The sequence below is a fragment of the Desmodus rotundus genome, chromosome 11 (assembly GCF_022682495.2).
Source record: "Desmodus rotundus isolate HL8 chromosome 11, HLdesRot8A.1, whole genome shotgun sequence".
Classification (NCBI taxonomy): domain Eukaryota; kingdom Metazoa; phylum Chordata; class Mammalia; order Chiroptera; family Phyllostomidae; genus Desmodus; species Desmodus rotundus.
The window spans coordinates 33,327,576-33,344,773 of record NC_071397.1 but is presented as its reverse complement, the minus strand read 5'-3'; the positions used below and the strand labels follow the sequence as shown (position 1 = coordinate 33,344,773).

Here is a 17,198-nt window from a genome sequence, read left to right as displayed (position 1 = left end):
GGATACTTACTTTGTTATCATCCCTCTTTCGCAGAGGAGGAAACTGAGGGAAAGAGAAATTTAAATACTTGCCCAAGTGAGTAGGGGCAGAACTGGATTCAGACCAGACAGCCTGGCTCCAGAACCCCTATTCTGAACTACTACACTGGACACTGCAGGATAGCTTTGAAGTGCCATGTATAAAAAATACACATATATTTTCTGCTGATGAAAATTATTGGCATGACTGAGTTACTAGAGATTAGTTTTCTTACACATTTTATTAGATATGATTTCCTATTTGGTTCCTTTGTTGGAAGTTATCCATATTTTTTCCTCCTTTCATATTCCCATTCAGCTTTCAGTATTTGTAATCTTTCTCCTTTACTCATATCAACCAGAAACTTTCTAGTTATAAAGAACCTGTGGTGCCAAATGCATGAAGAGCTATGCTTCAGGATTGTTGTCCTGGGATCCTTTACTCATATCAACCAGAAACTTTCTAGTTATAAAGAACCTGTGGTGCCAAATGCATGAAGAGCTATGCTTCAGGATTGTTGTCCTGGGATCCAAGGCAAGGCCCTTCCCAGCCTTAAAGTGGGGACAGGTGGGACCCCTTCGTGTCTGGTCTGAGGGAGAGGAGGAACATCACTCTGCCTCCCTTTCTTCTATTTTCAGAAGTGTCCTTGATCCTGCCCCACCATAGCAGTTCTTTTTCATCAGCTCTTGCTTGAACTACTCTGAACCACTGCTATCCATTATTTCGCTCTTCTTGGATTTGACCTATTATCCCAAGCTCCAAACCTGTCTTAGGAGAAATCATGATTCATATAAAGTTGGGTGTAGAGAAGGAAAGTGATCCTGAGCCCTGAAATTCATATATTGTATGATCTTTCAGGGTTACAGCAAAAACTCAGACAGCTCAAATGGGGTAATTTGATATTGTTATACATGTGTGGTTGCAGTGTCAGGAAGCAGTTCCATCGAGCCCTAGTAATTGGTGTTGCGGGGGTGGAGTATGGGCCTGTGTACTTCTTACTACCCATTAACTTGGAGAAAGGGAGTAATTACTAGAACTCTCCAGAAAAGCTAGAGCCCTCTCCCAGAGAGGGCTGCCTAACAGGGAGTATTGGCCCTTAGTGGAGGAATGAAATCAAATATCCAAGATTCAGGAGGGAATTAATATCCTATTCTCCAATCTCCTATCAGTTCCTGCTATTGGCTAAACCAAACTGGAAGCTAGAAGGAGCTTGTTAATACAATGCCTAAAGATCAACCCCCCCCCCCCCCCCCCAGAGTACAGAATTGAGACTAGTGGAGAAGGAAACTGGAAAGATAAAAGGAAATTAAGTTACACAAAGGATAATGATTAGAAGTACAGAATTTTGTGTTGTTAAATAATAACAATATACAAATTAATAGATTGGTAACTTGGTAACTTCAATAACAATTTTTTTCTATAGCTGTTAACATTGATCTCATTGAGTTGATGTCCCTATTCAAAAACACTTCCTACCAAAATGTTCATAATCCTGATTTATTTTCATCACAAGTTTATAATAGAAAACTATATATATTTTTCAAAGATGAATAAAATTGAGATTAAAGGAGGACATTTCAAAAAGTCATAATGCTAGAGAAGACCTAGAAATTTATCGTGCCCATGCTGACTCAGTTGAGTTTTTAAGAAAGACAGTTTTGCCCCTAATCAAGTCAGTAGAGTCTTGAGGAAAAATTGGGCAACCGGTAGCCATCAAAAACCTTCCCCCTAAGGTCCCACGTGGTACCACTCAGATCCCTTGGCTGTTCCATGATGCTAACAGGGCAAGTAGGGCTGAGGCACTATCATTCACACAATGACCTTGTCAAAGTATAGAGAAAGTCCTATGTAATTGTTTCTACCTTACTGCTACATTCAATCAGTCTCTGAACCAGACAATTATACATCTTAATTATTTCTGTAATCTCCTTTTCTCAGGTCACAACTGTGATGTTCATTTTTTAAAATTCTTTCATCAATTCCAATTCTTTCATCACTGCTTTCCCTGTCTCTAGTCTTCCCCTTCTGTAGTCCAGACAATCACACTGTCATCAGAAATGTCTAATATCCAAATTTGATATTATCACTCTTCTTAAAGCCTTTCAAGACCATGTATCCCTCGCAAAGGAGGAACAATATATCCCTCACAATGGAGCTGGGCTCCTTAGGATGACATCAAACTTCTTGATGATCTGACCTCTACATTCCACTGGAGTCATGTTGCTTGACATTTTCCCTCCTACTGTGTGTTCTGACATTGAGTGTGCTGTTCTGAATGAGGTTCTGTTTTCTTGTGTTTGCATGCTCTTTTTCCTTTACATGATGTGGCGTCTCCTGCATTCTTTATTTGTATAACCTCTGTTTATTCATTAATGAACAAATATTGATTGAGCACCTACTACGTGTTAGTCACTTTGTTACAGGGCTGGTGTTCAGCCATGGCCCTGCTCTTATGCAGCTTTTGCACTGTGGAGAGGAGGAGACAGATCATATCCAAGTAAACAAATAAATGAACCAGATGATTTTAGATGATGAAAGGGTAGTGAAAGAAGGAAATAGAGTGATATGATGGAGAATGGCTGGGGAAACTATTTTCAGTAATCTGGTCAGAGAATGCCTTTCTGGGAGGAGACGTGAACTAAAACCTAAAGGATGAAAAAGAGCCCATAGGACTATGTATGGCAGTGCAGGTTGTAGCTTGCAGGAGCACCTGTCCAATGCAAGAAGAGGGGCTGAAATCCATGTCTCACTCTGCATACCAAGCCAGGTATTCCAGCATGGGACTAGTTCCCTAGAGAGGAGGGGGACTCTCATCTACTTCTCCCAAAGTGACCATATGGGCTATACTCTTGTTAGGGAAACAGTATTAGGAACAAAAATTACAAAAGCCTTGAGCAACTACTTCTTCCAATCACATCCCCATGCTTTGGTGTCCCTCAGTAGACTACATTTAAGGCATAAATGGCACATTTTATATAATGTTGCACTTATTTATTTTTATTCTGAGTACCTAATACACTATCTGAAATGGTGGGGGGCATTTGGCTCATTTTTATGAATTAATGGATGAATTAATGTTCCTGCTTATACTTCCGTATGAGTCCGGGGGCCTCACACTAGAATGCCACACAGTGATTCTCAAATACAGGTATCCTGATGGGCAGCAAACTATCATGGGAAAAAGTTCCTATGGTTTTATGAGAAAATGACAAATAATTCACTAGACTTTCATTTCTACTATGATTAAGAGCTATTTACTAGTAATATACTGTTATTTCTTTTTAAATATAATATTTACATTTTATATTAGCATGCTACTAGGTTTACTTAAAGACTAAATCAGTACTTTACAGTGGCATCTGGCTGCTACCACATGTTGGCAAACACTGACTGAGCATGTGCTCACCTGGCAGTAGGAAATAATCTTCAAGAAGAATAATTTGTTATCCTTCATGAAGTTTTCAGTTGCTGCCATCTGTGACTTTTAAAGGTAAATTAGTACTGTATTGTTTAAACTTCATAATCAATTTGTTGTGGGTTGCTGGGGTAAGCTACAGAGGCTCCATAATGAATACTGGTTTGTAATTTTCAACAACTGGACTTCAAGGTATGCCATTAATGCACCTATTCTACAGCAGAATTATACCTAATCCCCTCAAAATCTGATGAAGAGTAAAATTTCATTTGGGATAATATACCTGGAATATGTGTGTGTGTGTGTGTGTGCTTGTGCTATTTTCATTACTTGGGCTATAGTCTCAAAGTAAATGTAATAGGGTTACTGGATTATTTTTAAATTTATAGGATATAGTTTTATATATATAATTATGTATTTAACTTCAAAGCAGTTCATAAAAGCTGCTGGCTAAAAATGTCCTGATTTTATCTTACTTCAATTTTTTATCACCAAGTTCTTTTTTATTGTGAGAATGGGTAAGATAAGTCTCTGTCCCACTACGCTGAACCAGGGTCAAAATGTTTATCAGACACTCTGTAGTACTGCTCAAATTTTGTGTCCTATTGTGAAGGCTCCACCCTTTCTTTATATATAAAAAATGCGCATCTAGCATTCAGCACTCAGGGCTCGGACTAGGTGAGGCAAATGAGGCTCTGCCTTGGGCATAAATTTAAGGGGATGCCAAAACACTCTGTAATCAAGAGATGCAATATTTTAATGCATTTAAAAATAAAAATTAATTCAAAAATCCCATAAGGAACACAATATCAAAATTTCAAATGAGGATGGGATCTGACTCTGTAGCTGCATGACCCAGCCTTACCCACCACACTCTAATTCCAGCCCTGTGCAGTGGGTTGGGGATAGTAGATTGATTCTGGATAATTATTATAATAGTCTCCATCATGAGGAATGGAGGTGATTTACGAAAAAGTAACATTTCTTCCTGAATCATGTGGCGAAACCATGTCCAGTCATGTTACCAAGCTGCTTAGCTCTGCCCTATGCTCTAGTTAGTAAAAAATGCATAGTGATTAAAGACTTCTAACCACATGCAAGCTTGACTCTTTTGAGGTTCATTCATCTTTAATTGCTATCATGCCCTTGCTAGTTTTTACCTGCCTTTTCTCCTGAAAGAAAGAGCCATACACACGGAGTGAGTTTAAGAAGAATAGAAGTAGTGAAAGTGAAGAGCAATAATGAGAAGGGAAACTGGCATGGTCTGCCTAAGAAACAAACCTAGGCAACTTTTAAGGTGACATCAGTGTTTTAAAATGAGATCTGATGGATTAAGATGGTGACAAGCCGACAAAATCTAAAGGAAGCAAAGAGAAAATTGCTACTAGGGCTAATGCGATAAATTTGGAGAAGTGACTGAAGAGGTGGGAGTGTCAAGAAAGTTGGGAAAAGAACCTGTGAATCTTACATGGTTTACTTTTCAAGGAAGACTAGTGAGAATGGATAGAGGTGTGGCCCCGAGTCTTCAGGAGCACTGATTGACAACCATCCAGAGAAGGTGTTTATCTCAAGGTGGTAATCAGGATCAGGTTAAAGAAACTTCACTTCCCCCAACCAAAAAAATTGTCCTTATACTCAAAAAGGAGAGATAAATGAAGAGTTATCTGTGGAGCAGAACAGTGTGAAGATGCTTTTTCTAGCATAAGTTTGACAAAGCATCAAATAGATCCCATGTGAAAGAAAAAGTAAGTCTCTAACAAGCTTCATTTTATAAACATAGAAAAGAATGAAAGAATCCCTCCAATCACAGAGAAATACGAGTCACCTGGCACTGTAAGGAAAGTAAAAATATGACCAGACACCACAGCTGCTGAGACTTGGAGGTGGAAGGGGCAGGGTGCGGGGAGAAAGGTAAAAACTATAAAAGGGGGTTAAAAACTTCATAATGCAAATTTCAAACATTCATAAGAATAAAGCAAATAATATAATGAACCCTCACTTAGCTTCAATAATTAATTCGTGACTAGTCTGATTTCATCTATCCCCACTTCCCTGGATTATTTTGGTATAAATCCCATAAATACTATTTTATTCATAAATATTTCAATATGTATTTCTAAAAGACAAGGATTTTTAAAAACAATATTACCAAAATCCTTTATCACACCTAAATTTTAATAATAGTTTTTTAACATAATTTTTCCAACTGTCTCATTGAAAAAATATTTGAATAAGAATTCAAATAGATTACAGTTGGTTACATCTTCTAAATTTCTTTTAGTCTGTAGTTTCCCCTCCACCACCCTTTTTCTCTTACAATTTATTTATTGAAATAACTAGTTTTTTAAAAAAAAATCTTGTATAGTTTCTTACATTTTGTTTTTTTCCGATTCCAACATCACAATGTCATTTGGTATGTTTCTTGCCTGCATCTTCCTTACAAACTAGTAATTGGTTATAGGGGCTTGACCTAATTTGTGCTTAAAGTTTTAGTAAGGATATTTCTTGGGCGGGTATGTAATATGTGTTCAATGTTTTGGCTGTTTCTTTTTTTGGGAGACATCGCCTATATCCATTATTTCACTGGGGACTATAAATTGGTAGTATTCAATATTTACATTTTTATTTATTAATAATGACATACTATGGTATTTATAAACTGGACTATCTTTATCAAGAAAAACTCAAAGACCTTTAAAGTTATATGGGAACAAAATAACTCACATACCTCTATATAACCTCCAATATATATAAAAGGTTGATATTTTAATCCTGCCCTATCTCTTTACTGTGTCCACTTTCCTGTTTCTCCTCTCTTTTACAATTCAGATCTCAAATAATTAATCTCAGATATTTGTCTCCATTTTGATCTCTTGCTTTTTTATCAGCTAAAGCTCTAATCTGTCTTTTGTTCCCTAACTCCACTAAAACTGCTCCAAAGCAGTACTGATGATATCCATATTGACGTGTTCCATAGAAAAAAGTTTTTAAAATTTGAACTTAAGTGAAAACAATGGACATTTTCCTATTCTCTCATTTGATCTCTCCAGAGTGTTTGGCATTGTGGACACGGCAGAGAGAAGCCCCCTTGGCATCTGGGAATGCACTGTTTCGGTCTCTCTCCTGTCCCTGCTCAGGCACCCTCTTTGAGTTCTTTGCGTCATTTCATTGTTTTTTCTGTTCTTACTCCTTTTTCTCTCTTTGTGGACACATCTCCTACTTATCCCCTCCTTTCTTACGGCTTTAGATTGCACCACTCCCTGGAGACTCTGCCTGGGTATTTCCCGAAGTCCAGTCTACCAATAAGAATTTCACATGGAGGCTCTCAGGAACCTCAGGTACCTTTCCGGAACATCATGATCCACCCCCCCCCAAGTGTATTTCTCTTTTATTTCCCTCTATATGATACACGCTGACATCAAATTCATAACCTTGGCCAGAAGCTGAAGAGTCTGTCCAAATTTCAGCCTCTCCGACTTCGCCCCATCTATCACTGAACCCTGTGACTTTTGTCTCCTAAAAATCACCATGTGGACCCCCTACCCGCCCTTTTCAATGACACAAGTTTAGTTCAGACTCCATTCTGTTACTCAGCCCCTACTGTTGTAACTTCCCTACTGATATCTGGCTCTTGGATACATTCCTCCATCATCCACACATCTGTTAAATTCCGTCATATTCTGAGTACGATGTTCAGATTCATCCTATTAGACCATGGGCTGCTTTGTTAGGCTTGTCCTTCCTTTCTAGCCTCATTTCCCCCTACCATCCTCACAGGTATTCTTCATTTCAGTTGAGCTACACACTGTGCCTTGAAAATGAAGTATCTCATTTCCCAATTCTGCGCTTTTATGTGCTGTTTTCATTAGACTATTATTTTAGATTTTGCAGGTGAGATACAGTATCTGTTGACTATTCTTCTTTGTTATGTTTTACAACACTTTATTTATGTATGTATTCATTCATTCATTTATATTTTATTGTTTATGCTATTACAGTTATCTCTACTTTTTCCCCCTTTATCTGCCTCTACCCAGCAGCACCCATCCCCCCACTCCCCCACCCATCCCCACACAGTTTTCTGTGTGCTTGGGTTATGTGTACATGTTCTTTGGTTAATCCTTTCACCTTCTTTCATCTGGTCCACCTCTCCCACCTCCCCTTTGACAGCAGATGTCATTCTCTTCCATGTATCTATGCCTCTTTCTTTATTTTGTGCATTATTTTTTTCAGTAGATTCCACACGTAAGTAAGATCATATGACAACCTTTTAAAAATGTAAGAGCCATTCTTAGGTTGAGAGCTGTACAAATACTGGTCTTACTCTAGATTTGACCCACAGACAAGGGTTTGCTAACCCCTGGTCTAGAGGGCCCTTTCCTTGCCTTCTCCACTTAGCTCCTGCTTAAGCTTTTAAGACTCAGGTTAAGAGTCTCCTCTTCCTGGAAGCCTAATTCCCTCCCTCTGGTATGACTTAGCAACCTTTCCTCCTCATCTGCTCCCTCTGCATATCTTTATCTCTAAAATTGTCCTCCACTTTAGAGAGCAAATGCTTTAGGGGCAAGAACTGGATCTTTTTTAAAGGATTACTCTGGCTTTGGTCAGAGAACAAACTGTGAATAAGAGTGGAAGTTGAGGCCCAGATAGATTGCTATTAAAATAATACAGATAAGAGATGATGGTAGTGTGGCCACAGGTGAGAGCAGTAGAGGAGGTGAGAAGTAATTGGATTTGAGATATATTTTAAAGGTAGAGTTGACAAGACTTGCTGTGATATGAGAGAAAGAGAGGACTCAAGTATATAACCCTAGATTTTGTGCCCCAGTATTTGAAAGAATTTGTTTGTAGTTGATTGATTTGAAGAAGATGTGGTTGCAATAGGTTTGTAGGGGAGGTTTGAGAGCTCAGAAGAGATAAGGAATAAGAGCCCAATGGGTTCATCCTAACTGAATAACAATGTCCATGCTACTGAATGGGTTGATGCCAGCAGGAGGGAGGTCTTGAAAGTGTTTGAAGGGCTCTGTGTACTGACCTGCCTTTTTATTAGTGATTGGGGTCATTTTGCCAGTGACACAAGGCTTGACATAAGCTGATATATTAGGTAACAAGACAAAGTCCAAGGAGGATCTTGACAATTCCAGAAGGATGGAATGAATCAAGCAAGATAAAGTTAACCTAAGTGAACACAAAGTCTTACAAATTTTAACTGTTCAAGCAGTATCTATTTGAGGAATAGCATTGTTAAAAGTGTATTGTTTGTGGTCAAACAGATCTGGTCCAAAAATCCCAACTCTTCCCTTCTTAAATCCTGTTCCCTTGATTAGTCAAATAACTTCCTTATTTATAAAATGGCACAGTAAAATACCTTCCTTGCTCAAAAAGTTGTTATGAAAATGAAATAAATAATAAAGTACTTAACGTATTTCTTAGGATGTAATACGTAGTTGGTAAATAAGATGTTTCATTACCAAAGACCTTTCTTTCTAACCTTTTTTTTTTAAATTAGGTATTAGCAAATATTGGAGTTTAGGGTGGGCCTTTAAGAGCCTCTTGAAATAATACTTGGAATAGAGGTTTTATAGTACCTGAAACATTATTTTCCCAGAAAAAATTGTCTTGTCAGCCTCTCCAGTCCCACCTGAAAATGTTAGCCCTCTTCTCTTTATCTTTCTGACTTCTTCTTTAACTTCTTTCTGCCTAAGATTAATAACCTACTTTATGGGTATTTATTATATTTAAGTCACTCTCTTATCATATTTGTTTATAATTTTTCTCTCTTTATCTGACATCTTGGAATACTTTCTAGAGCTTTTTACATTACTTTTCTTACTATATTTTTTTATTGAGATAATTTACATATGATATTATTCATCAATTTTAAATATACAATTAGATGAGTCTTGACAAATATATATACATCATAAACAATCAGAACATTTGTGCCTACACTTTTAAAGTCTTCTAAGTGAAAACAATTGAATTTCTTAACATGTCTATAAATGACAAACTTGCAAGTTAAAAGATATAGTTTTATTTAGGATGAAAAGAGAAATGAAAAATACATTTAATAGTTATTAAGAAAGTCAAAAGAATGCTGTGCTTTTACGTCATGATTTGGCTTCACTCAGATTCAAATGTCTCTCATTTTCCAAATCTGTGCTTCACTCAGATTCAGATGAAACTGGGCTACTGGAGGACTTGGACAAAGGAGTGACATAATCGGATTACTCTGGCTCCTGGGCAGAGAACAAACTGAGTGTGAGGAAGAGTGGAAGTTGAGGGTCAGATAGATTGCTATTAAAATAATCCAGATACCAGATGATGGAAAGTTAAAAAACAAAGTTTTATTTAGGTTGAAAATGGAAATGAGAAATACAAATGTATTTCTCTTAATAGTTATTAAGAAAGGCAAGAGAATTCTGAAAAATCTATTAGATCATTTACTTGTCTTCCTTTTGTCCTCTAAATAAGATAAAATGCTTGCAGAAAATGAAGAACTTGCCAAAAATAAATTTGATTTCAGGGTACTTAAGGCTCTGCCTGTTACTACTGATCAGAATTATGCTACTAATTCATCTTCTTAGTCTTGGTCTTCTGGTTTGTTTCCTTTTCATGCTAATGTGTTTAGAATCAACACATGGTTAAAGAATGGCAACATGGGCAGAGAGGAGAATGGAAAGGAGGTGGTAAGACAACAAGCAACACCAAAATCCTCTTGTTCTGTTCCTTAAATAGCATAATTACATGAAAATGGTGCCCAGCAATGCAAATTAATTGTTTAAAGCACAATATAAAATTGTAACTGTTAGGATGAGAATCTATAAAAAGATCTAACTTAATCAGATTGATCAGGGAAGGCTTCCTGGGGGAAGGGGCATTTAAAAATGAGACTTGGAGGATAAAAATCAGCCAAGTATGTTCTAGTGTGTGCGTCCAAGTGAAAGGAGGAGCAGGGAGCAAATACTAACCAGAAGTCATGGCTCACGCAAGGAATGTTAGCAGCTTAGATAACAGGGTAGATTGATTTGAGATGAATCTGCCAAGGTAATCAGGAATCAAATTGTGCTGGGACATGTTATAAATTTCATGCCTCTATTCTTAGAGCAATAGGAAGCCATGGAAAGCCAGAGAGTGACATATTTGCATTTGGGTGAGATATGATAATAAAGCTAAAAGTACACTTACTATGGGCTGGTGTTTTAAGTGATTTTTGTATATTAACTGATAGGCACTTTACACAAACCCCATGAATCAGACAGTATTTGGGTGTCCAATTCATCAGTGAGAAAGCTGGGGTATACAGGAAGATTATATAACTTGTCCATGATCATACAGCCAACAAGTGGCAATGCCAAGATGTGAGGATAGAATTCAGGAGGCTGTTGCAAAATTATCAGCAAAAATGCTCAGGGCTTGGCCTGGAATAATGCAGTTGGGAGACATTAGGATAATAGGTTAAGATATATATGAGCTATAAAATTCACAGGATTTATCTTCAAAGCACTAAATTTCTAATCTCTTGGTATACTTTTCAGATTTTCTTATTTTATTATGGTAAGAACAATTAACGTGAGATCTACCCTCTTAACAAAACTTTCAGTATTGTTAACTGTTGCCTGGTGTACTTTTCAACTTGACTGTTTTGCTTTTGCCTCAATTTTCTACTAATACTAATAATATTCTTTCTCATCTTTTTTTTTTCATATTCCTGTCAGAGGTTTTATTATTTGCAATAATTCAGACCCAAAACATTGAAGTAATTTTTCTCTCTTTTGCTTCCTCCTACTGAGTAAGCAGTCATAAAGCCAAAGGCAAGTTACCTTTTGCAAAGTTTTCACAATTCATTTCATCCTTCCCATCCTTAATGCCCTGCCTACAGAAATTTGAGTGCAGATCTACTTACATAGAACACTATTGGCAGGCTGTCACGACTGAGCCATCCAAATTTACTGTGGTCCTAGATCTAACCCTCACCTGCACCACAGAAACTGGATTTGGGGAGAATGCAGAGAATGGGCCATACATTATTGTTAGGTCCTCTATAATTAAGAGAGGGGAATGGTTTAAGATGTGATAGAAGAGGGAAGGAGAGACAGCTTAGTGGGGTTAGAAAAAGATAAATAATCACAACTAGGACATGAAAAATGCAGTTTTCTGGAACCCAAATTCCTATTATGGTTATGTTCTAGCTCAAAGGATTTCCTGCCCATCAGAAAGCCGCCTACTTTTCTTTGGCTGAAACATCAGGGCCTCAGGTTTTACTATCAAAGACAGGACAATGATATGAAAATTCTTATGGATTAAAATTTGAAAACTTCCCCTGAAGTCTCTTCTTCTCTATAGTTTTGTGATACAATTTCAGGTGATCTGACTCCAAGTAAAAAGAGATGATCCACAAAATGCCCTTTTATACATGTAACAACCACATTTAGTGAAGCCATTACAGCATTGCTCATGCAAGTCCATAGGATTTAAAAACAATCCTTTTCTCCTATTTTAGGAATGAAGTCATAATGTGTTTTATAAGTAATGCATTTAGTTAATAGATACGTATACACAAGGATATGTTTTATAAAAATAAATTCCATTAAAAAATCTTCATGACATCACCAGAACAATTTCTGTATCTGACACTGAATTTAATTATAAATAGCTTCTGTGTGTATGTTCAGGCCTTTCTTACACAATGAAATGTGAGACTATTAACTTCTGTTTACTTGGCTAACGGCCTAGTCATAAATATGAAATAAATCACTCAGAAGAAATACGGTATGGAATGTATTAAAAAGAAAATGTACTTAAACAAATGCATGTTAGTGGTTGTTTGTAACTTGACTTTCTTGTAAACATAAATTACTAAAATGCATTCTTTACTCATGGTGAATATGATTTTTATTTTAACTTTTTTATGGGTTGTTAAAAATAACTTAAAAATTGGTGCAAATTAACTGACCAACACAAGGATGGTAAAGAGGTACTCTGGCATATTTATATTTCTAGTTTTTAAAGCCAAACATAAATACCATAGAGAAAGTGAATTTCACACATGTGAAACATAATCAGTTCTGTGGCTGCCACATTTTTTATTAATAGCAGTTTAGATTTCCTACTTTACATAGTTCTCTATTTTAAAAGATTGTTTAAAACAGAAAACTGAAGCAAAATCCTGTGCCAGTTCTGGTGTTAAGGAAAATCACATTATGTGGATCAACATTCTACCAGAAAGCTCGTCTTGCTTTGTCCTTATCCAGTGACAGTAACACAGGAAATAAGAGAACCTGAAGGTTCTTCCTTTCTGGGTCTGTTCTTTCATTTAAAGTAAAAAAAAAATTTTTGAAGCCATATGATGCAGGGGAAGCCAGGATTCTGGAATTGTACTGCCTGAGTTTGAATCCCAGCCTGCTATTTACTGACTGTGTGACCTGTGGCAGGTGCCATGTCTTGTTTTCCTCATGGAATGATACTAGCAGTACATGTCTTACAGAATTGCCATGAGGACAAAATAATTTCCAGTGCCTAGAACACAGAAAGCACTCTATAAATAGTCATTATTATTACACAACCTACGTTTTATTCAATGGTCATGTTATTGAAGTGCAATATATATGCAGAAAGGAACTCGTAAGTGCTCAGCTTACAGAAATTTTATAAGCAGGACAATCCTGTGTAACCAACACATAAATCATGAAACAGAAACTGGTACCTCTTCATGCTCACTTCTAGTGACTACCCCTCTCTAAGGGTAGCTAATGTACTGACTTCTGATTAGTTTTGTTAATGGCTATTTGTTAAACCTTGATACTGTAGCAATTGATAAGAGACTTATTGTAATAGTATTTTATTTAATATCTAAGATAAACCTATTTGCTGGTTAGTCTTTTAATATTTATAATAATAAATATAATCTATATGAATAGAATATATAAAGTATAATATATACTAATAAAATATATCTTAATGCATTTTGTTTTATAGGTTGAAAAAGCTCCTTGAACAAGAAAAGGCTTACCAAGCCCGCAAAGAAAAAGAAAATGCTAAGAGACTCAATAAACTAAGAGATGAGCTTGTGAAACTGAAGTCCTTTGCACTCATGCTGGTGGATGAAAGACAAATGCATATTGAGCAACTTGGCCTGCAAAGTCAGAAAGTGCAGGATCTTACTCAGAAACTGAGGGAAGAAGAAGAAAAGCTCAAAGCCATTACTTCCAAATCCAAAGAAGACAGGCAGAAATTGCTCAAGTTAGAAGTGGATTTTGAAAACAAGGCTTCGAGGTTTTCCCAAGAGCATGAAGAGATGAATGCCAAGTTGGCTAATCAAGAGTCTCACAACAGGCAACTGAGACTCAAGCTGGTTGGCTTAACTCAAAGAATCGAGGAGCTAGAAGAGACCAACAAAAATCTGCAAAAGGCAGAGGAAGAACTTCAGGAATTAAGAGATAAAATTGCCAAAGGGGAATGCGGCAACTCCAGCCTCATGGCAGAAGTGGAAAACCTCCGGAAGCGTGTGCTTGAAATGGAGGGTAAAGATGAGGAAATCACTAAAACTGAATCCCAGTGCAGGGAATTGAGGAAGAAGTTGCAAGAGGAAGAACATCATAGTAGGGAACTCAAACTTGAAGTTGAGAAGTTACAGAAGAGAATGTCCGAACTGGAGAAATTGGAAGAAGCATTTAGCAAGAGTAAATCTGAATGCACCCAGCTACACCTAAATCTGGAGAAAGAAAAGAACTTAACCAAAGACCTGCTAAATGAACTGGAGGTGGTCAAGCGTCGAGTTAAAGAACTGGAATGTTCTGAAAGTAGATTGGAAAAGGTTGAATTAAGCCTAAAAGATGATCTTACAAAGTTGAAGTCATTTACTGTGATGCTGGTTGATGAAAGGAAAAATATGATGGAAAAAATAAAGCAAGAAGAGAGAAAAGTGGATGGACTCAATAAAAATTTTAAGGTAGAGCAAGGAAAGGTTATGGATGTAACTGAAAAACTAATTGAAGAAAGTAAGAAGCTCTTAAAACTAAAATCTGAAATGGAGGAAAAAGTATACAGTTTAACAAAAGAGAGAGATGAGTTAATAGGCAAACTGAAAAGTGAAGAAGAAAAGTCATCTGAATTAAGCTGCAGTGTTGACTTATTAAAGAAGAGACTTGATGGGATAGAGGAAGTGGAAAGAGAAATAACAAGAGGAAGGTCTCGAAAAGGACCTGAGCTCTCCTGCCCAGAAGATAACAAGATTAAGGAACTAACACTTGAAATTGAGAGACTGAAGAAACGTCTCCAACAACTGGAGGTGGTCGAAGGGGATTTGATGAAGACAGAGGATGAGTATGATCAGCTGGAGCAGAAATTTAGAACTGAGCAGGATAAGGCTAATTTCCTCTCTCAGCAACTGGAGGAGATAAAGCACCAAATTGCCAAGAATAAAGCAATAGAGAAAGGTGAGGCTGTGAGCCAGGAAGCTGAGCTGAGACACAGATTTCGGCTGGAAGAGGCTAAAAGTCGAGACTTAAAAGCTGAAGTGCAAGCTCTTAAGGAGAAGATTCATGAATTAATGAACAAAGAAGATCAACTTTCTCAGCTCCAAGTGGATTATGCTGTCCTTCAACAAAGATTTATGGAAGAAGAAAATAAGAACAAAAACATGGGACAGGAGGTCCTCAATCTGACCAAAGAGTTGGAGCTTTCCAAGCGTTACAGCCGAGCTCTGAGACCCAGTATGAATGGAAGAAGAATGGTAGATATTCCTGTGACCTCGACCGGAGTCCAGACTGATGCTGTTGGCAGTGATACCACAGAGGAGGAAACACCAGCAGTATTTATACGGAAATCCTTCCAAGAAGAAAATCATATCATGAGTAATCTTCGACAGGTGGGGTTGAAAAAACCTATGGAACGGTCCTCTGTCCTAGACAGGTATCCTCCAGCAGCCAATGAGCTCACTATGCGAAAGTCTTGGATTCCATGGATGAGAAAAAGGGAAAATGGGCCCTCAATCATTCAAGAGAAAGGGCCACGAACAAGTTCCAGTCCTGGGCACCCAGGAGAGCTCGTTCTTTCACCAAAGCAGGGCCAGCCCCTGCATATTCGAGTGACACCAGACCATGAGAACAGTACTGCGACTTTGGAGATCACAAGCCCGACATCTGAAGAATTTTTCTCTAGTACCACTGTCATTCCTACATTAGGGAATCAGAAACCAAGGATAACCATTATCCCATCACCAAATATGATGTCTCAAAAACCAAAAAGTGGAGATAGTACTCTCGGTGCAGAACGAGCCATGTCCCCAGTCACAATTACCACATATTCCAGAGAGAAAACCCCAGACAGCGGAAGAGGTGCATTTGCGGACCGGCCCACATCCCCCATTCAGATAATGACAGTGTCGACCTCGGCTGCCCCAGCTGAGATTGCAGTCTCTCCCGACTCCCAGGAAATGCCCATGGGAAGGACTGTTCTGAAAGTCACCCCAGAAAAACAGACTGTTCCAACGCCTGTACGGAAATACAACTCCAATGCCAATATCATAACCACAGAAGACAATAAAATTCACATTCATTTAGGTTCTCAGTTTAAACGATCCCCTGGGACTTCTGCAGAAGGAGCAAGTCCAGTTATTACTGTCCGACCGGTCAATGTGACAGCCGAAAAGGAGGTTTCCACCGGCACTGTCCTTCGCTCTCCCAGGAACCATCTCTCCTCACGACCTGGTGCAAACAAAGTGACAAGCACTATCACCATCACACCAGTCACAACCTCCTCTACTCGAGGAACCCAGTCAGTGGTGAGTAGAAGAGGTTCCAAGTGCAGACGGAGGGAGGGAGGAAGAAAAGAGTGAGAATAACCCAGCGCCTAAATTAAAACAAAAGCAATTGCCTCTTGCTCCACCTGAACCCACTAGCAGATGTTTTCTAGAGGACTATCTGTACCAAGAAATGAAAATAAAAAGTGGCCTAATTTTTTAATAAATTGAGCTAATTTGGGCAGAAAATTTTTTTCATGTAAATTATGGAGACCCCCCAATACTTGCAAAGATGGTCTCTTTGTAATGTTAGCTTAGAGTGATAATGTTTAAAATTTGATTTTTATGTTTAAAATACTTTTTAAAATGGAGACTGAGGGGATATAGTCAATATGCAAGAAAAATTAAAACTGTTCCTGGGTTATATTTCTATAACCTAAAATATTCAATATGTGATTATGTATGGTCACAGTCATACTTTACTCCAAAAATGAGATTAAAATATTTTAATATTGAAAACTTTTTTAAAAGTGAAAAAGAAGTGAGTTTCTATATCTAAATACTATATTTATTAATAGTATTTTACAGAGGGCTAGTGCTTGATATATATTATTAAATAACAAGCTGGGAGGTTAAGTAAATGATAATAAAAAAGCATGTCCAAAGTACAAAAGCCAGAACTTAAAAATAAATTCTATTTTTCAAAGTGCTTCCAGAGATTGTCTTCATTTATTGGCGACAAATTAGTAAAGGAAATCATAGAAGATCATGTGCCATTTAGATATTAATTTAAATGAACAGACCAGAAATTATGATTCCTAGACTCCGAACGAATTCTGCAGCATATATTGGAAACTCCTAAGAAAGCTTATTTATTTAAGTATAGAAACTGTGGCTTATTATCCCCTATCTTCAATATAATTTACTTTTAATTCTTTATGTACAAATGTAGACTCAAGCCAGTCTTCAAAATGTGAATTAGTAATTGTTTTGCCAGGAAAGCTTTTCATTATTGGCTCTGTAGG

General features: G+C 37.4%; 1 protein-coding gene across 2 annotated transcripts in view; it reads left to right on the top strand.

Annotated features, from left to right (window-relative positions):
* FILIP1 (filamin A interacting protein 1) overlaps positions 1 to 17,198 on the top strand; it is a 195,571-nt gene that overhangs the window by 160,836 nt on the left and 17,537 nt on the right. For both annotated transcript variants that reach the window (XM_071219617.1, XM_024576661.2), the window contains exon 5: positions 13,410 to 16,215. In XM_071219617.1, the coding sequence (XP_071075718.1) occupies positions 13,410 to 16,215 (2,806 nt within the window). The remainder of the gene's footprint in view (positions 1 to 13,409; positions 16,216 to 17,198) is intronic.